Source organism: Ornithodoros turicata, chromosome 7 (genome assembly GCF_037126465.1).
Source record: "Ornithodoros turicata isolate Travis chromosome 7, ASM3712646v1, whole genome shotgun sequence".
NCBI lineage: Eukaryota > Metazoa > Arthropoda > Arachnida > Ixodida > Argasidae > Ornithodoros > Ornithodoros turicata.
The window spans coordinates 55807935-55812972 of record NC_088207.1 but is presented as its reverse complement, the minus strand read 5'-3'; the positions used below and the strand labels follow the sequence as shown (position 1 = coordinate 55812972).

General features: G+C 48.8%; 1 protein-coding gene across 1 annotated transcript; it reads right to left on the bottom strand.

The window, feature by feature from the left end:
* Window positions 1–333: 333 nt before the first annotated feature.
* LOC135400654 (lipase member K-like) lies at window positions 334–4620 on the bottom strand (the record flags this gene model as incomplete). The annotated part of the gene is made up of 7 exons (XM_064632484.1): window positions 334–1032; window positions 1086–1154; window positions 1733–1804; window positions 2733–2885; window positions 3658–3961; window positions 4256–4370; window positions 4434–4620. Coding segments are annotated over 7 exons (1146 nt in total), but the record flags the coding sequence as incomplete, so codon positions are not given.
* Between the last annotated feature and the right edge of the window lie 418 nt (window positions 4621–5038).

Below are 5038 nucleotides of genomic sequence, written 5' to 3'. Positions count from 1 at the left end.
CCTGTAGGAACATCGATAGGACGTATATTAGACGTCGCAATGCCCCACAAACACGTCCACTGGATGTGAAAAATGTCCAGCAGGTACATCCGGAGGACGTGCATTTATACAGTTATGGATGAGCTTCCGACGATCCATGGAACACCTATGGAATGTAACGTGGACATATCTGGATATCTACTAGACATCCCAAATGTTCACTCTGTACCATCCTCTGGATGTCCGTTAGACGTTTTTGGTTTACTGGGTACCAAGACCAGAAGACCGTGATGTACATTATATCATTAGAGAACCACTTGAGACACTCCAAAATCGGGGATATATATTGAGTTAAATAGGTGGTTGGACTTGCTTATCGCAGAATGCCCAAGGAATATCAAAGAACACTTCCACAGGGTGTGAACTGAGTCAGCGCTCACCAGCTCGCTGCTACACAAAATTGTCTCAGTACCATATAGCGACTCTCTTCCGGAGTTTCAGGATTATTCGCACGGTATGGCACGTACAAAAAAGCAATCTCCCCTTGGGAGCGTCGTTATCCAGTATGTAAGATACAGTTTTCGTCAGTTTAAAGGAGACTACCTCCATAGGTAGGTCTCCTATATACTTGATGACAATACACACCGTCACATCCTAATGAAGGCTGCTGAGGAATATGTTGCCAGTCACCCAAATCGAATCGCACACCGTCGTATGTCCAGTTCCGAGCAGTCTGACCGCACATGTAGGTGGGGGGGAGTCAGTTTGGCACGTCCTATTACGTTCACCGTCATCTCTGCAAATATGTTATAGGGAGTTGAGCGTGTCCAAGAGTCGGATGATCGGTTTGTAGAGGACCTCCACTGCGTTGACGCCAAGTACAAAGTCCAGGTGAGCGAAGGAGGGCTCTGGTATTAGGTACTCGAACACCACATTAGGTAGGTTCCGTCTGAGATAGGCCACGTCCTGGGGATTGGCAAAGAAATCCCCCTGGCTATAGAACAGGGCCACAGGAGCTGTGATCTTGCTTATGTCGTAGGCGGGGCTTCTTGCCTGCGCAGTTTTGTTTGCGGTCTCTATCTGAACGCCTCGAGCAAAATTTGTACCTGTCCATAGCGTTGGAGGTTTCCTTCGGTGCCGTAGTCGTACTTGACAAAGTTGCGAGCACGGATGATCTGTATAGGCAGGAAGGTTAAGCAAATAAACTAAATCAGCAATACGGTAGAAAAAAAGATCACTCTACGCATCCTCGAGAAACACATGTGTGAATGACGTGTTATACGGTTCGGTTCCTGGAGTGTACCTCCATGATTTGTGGAAAGAATGACAATGCCCGCTAGGGGAAGAACCCACGACAGTGCGGACACCTGGTGTGCGATTATGTCCGACCGACATGCAGTGGCGTATCTAGAGCTACCTGCGCCCATGGCAACATGGTTAACACGATGTCCTTGGGGATGCGTTTTCGTGTGGTCCGCACTAGGTTTCACCCTACAACCTCTCTAATAGCGGGTGCTTTAGATCATTTATGAATGTGCCAGGTTGAATGCCCGACCTGGCACATTCACACCCGACCACATAATGGCGCCCCTGTTCACCTGGCGCCCATGGCACCTGTCCACACCTGCCACACCCTAGATACGCCACTGCCGACATGACTTTGAGACGAGCGGAACCAAGAACAAACGTGGCGGCGTGCCGCCGCGAAAACGCTCCACACAGTTGTCCGGCCCGATACAGGATTAATTCTTACCTGCGCATACTGCTGGACATTGCGCTTTGCTGCTCCTGACGGAATGTGGCTCACATAGACTGGCAATCGTGTCTGCAATCAAGTGAATAAGCGAGCATATACGGTTGTTATACCCTTGTCGTATACGAGAAGTTGAATGTCATGTCCAGCGACTGAAATTCACACTGGATGTCCTTCGACCGCAATCACACGCGAACGCGTACGTGCGTGATGACACCGCGCGAAAATTACATTCGCTCACCGAATGAATTTGGAGATCTCATCGCTTTTACTCTGGCACGAACTGCATACTCTCGATAGCAGAGGCAGGGTGAAAGAAAGGTCAAAGAAAGAAAGGTTGTTATTTTATGTATTCATTTACTCTTGACGTTAAACTTTGGACGTGACTTTGGCACAATATGCAAAGAAGTACTGTCGCTCCCAGTTGACTACAGCGCTCTAGTTTAACGGCGGGAACTTTCAAAGATGTGCAGCCTTGACCACGTCGGCAGGGCTCTGGCAAAGTCACGAAAAAAAAAAAAAAAGACCTGAGGCGTGGGGGGGGGGGGGGAGTGTCCCCCTTGCTCCCCTAACGGCGCCCATGAACCTGCGTAGCATCGGAGCAGCTATGACTGAAAACTGCGCTTCCACATTGTCGTCCTCATTGCCATCAGAGTCCTTATTGCGAATAACTATTTTCTTTTTGCCGTGTATTTCTATGAATGAATGCCATTCAACGTGAACGCCACTCGCTGCAAATGACATTCAATGTTTCATGTGATAGGCACTGATGAGTAGTACTTAAAGTGCTCAAGTGCTACTTAAAGTAACATTTCTGAGTACTCGTACTTTACTTTGTGTACATTTGTAGTGTGGTACTTCGTACTGTACTTCAAGTATACCAGTGATGCAAGGTACTTGGTACATTTTAAGTACAATTTCGAGGCACTGTGCCCATCACTGACGACAGAGAAAAGTTGCTACAGAGCAGCAATGACGTCGTTACTCGCGCATAACTTACAATGTTTACTTGCGGTAGGTTGACCCCGAAGAGGAAGTACGTGGGTAAGACGCAGAGATACCGTAAGGGAGATTCGCATAGGAAATACGTTGCCCTCTTGATGGACTCGTTGCCCACGAGGAGACGGCCCCGGTTTAACCACACAGATGCTCCCTGTACAGAAATATCACGCTTCATAAGCATATCTTTCCTAAAAGCAATAGATCACTGTCAAGCACTCTGAAGGCCATCCAAACTTAATAGGGCGCTAATCGGCATAATTTAGGCCACAAAATAAGAGCCATGCTTTCAGTGGCCGTAGCCACGGAGACAAGCCACATGTCCAGCCACTAGGAGCCAACAGGCTTTCTTTGTTTGAAACCGGCAGCTGATTCAAGACGAACGACATCGTGGCTTTATAGATGTGCATTTAGTGAAACAATGGGAGGAAGCTTCCTTTTGGACTCGGAGGCGTTGACAATGTGCGGGTGAACTTCTCCTCCTGTGCTCTTTCCTTCATACACTGGTCTAAAAGGAACCCGCATGCTTCGTTACTGTTGGGTTGGTGCCCCGGGTACGAATCTGTGCGAGTACGGTTGTGCTGTCTGGGTGTTTCCCTGGGTTTTCCTCAAACGCTTCAAGACAGATGTCGGCACAGTTCCCTATGAAGTCGTCCCAGGACGCATATCCCCCCCCCCACACACACACACCTGCGAAAGTCCTGACGTTTTCCGGCTGAGCGTGGCCGACTACAGCAAGCAGTTCCACCGTCACCACTGCGATCTCCAATATATGCTGCGTTAGGACGTTCCGACTATTTCGTGAATGGATTCAAAATTGGTTTTTCAGTTCCTTGCCTTTCGACATGTGGTAACATCGTTTCGGCCGTTCTATAGAAGACGCGCGGTACGAAGTGACGTTGATGTAAATTTTCCGCGCTTCTCACCGTGAGGAGCGGCGAAAAAGGGACCAGGAACCTGGCGGGGCTCTTGATGTAGTTCATCGTGGCGACTGGCGCCAAGGCAATGGCCAACCGGATCTGACGGAAGAATGGAAACTCTCTATATCTGGGTCTTTGCCATTGGAGACAATGATATACCTTGTCATTGTACTGGGGTAAGTCGGCGAGTGTTGCCCAAAGTGCCGTATTGCCCTGCGAGAACCCCGCGTAGAAGAGCTGTCTCCGCCCCGTCCTCGATAAGACAAAGTCAATGAGAGTGGGAATGTCGTACAGGGCCACTTGGTCCAGACTGCAAGTAACGACGGAATAATTAGTTTCGCTCAGCGTATATATATTCACGCAGGACAGCTCATAGACGACCCTTCTTGTTCACCAGGCTCCAACTCTCCTTTCCGTGATCAGTGCTGTGGTCCGCTAGCAGGTGGACGTCGCTGCGTATTTTCTCACATTTTGCATTGTTTTTTTTTTAATCGCTTTGAAGACAGATAAAAATGACATGCCGCTCGGAATGAGCGGAAAATAGTTGGCTTGAGTTGGCTTGGCTTGGAAAATAGTTGGAAAATAGTCGGCTTGAGATTGGTACCTGAACCTCCAGTACTCGCTGTCCTTGTCGCTGTACCGAAGGTGACCTCGAGCGTAAGGGGTACCCCGGAAGTTTCCCAGCCACACGTCATATCCGGCGTCAGCGAGTAGAAATCCTGAAAAATGGAAAGAGCTTCGCTACACAAGATCGTCAGATTGTTGGGTACTATTAGTGGTACCTAAGCTCTGGTTGGGAAAGTTGATGACCCACTCAACCGCTGACGAGAGCAATCCATGCACAAGGAGGACGGGAGTACCCATATCAGAGGGGATTCTCTGCAGCGACAGCACGTATCCATCGGTGGTTGTCACCTGAAACTCCTGGGCGGGGTACCCCTTGCTACGGATCAGCTCGGCCTGTATACGAGTGTGTCAGCATGTGGGTACTACAGTCTTCAACGTCGTGTATAGCTTTGTTTAGAGTTAAACGAGCACGGGAGGCAGGCTTTTTCTTTTCTTTTTTTACTGGAGATTTTGGTATTTCCCAAAAAGTGTGGGTGAAGGAACCGACACGGGAACGCCACTGGATTGAAGACTTTGTTGTCGATCGCTTGAACAACGTGATATATGAGGTAGAGTTGGAAGGATGGAGTCTACGCCGATCACATGAAGAGCAGTGTGGCAATGACTTACAAATCCGCAGTGAGAGCTCACGTAAACATGATTCTGATCAGGAATAAGAGAATCCACGGGGATTGGTATGGATACTCTCTTGTCACTTTCCTGACACCACGTGATTCCTGACTCCTGAAGATGCGGATTCCTCTGAGAGATATCACCCGAT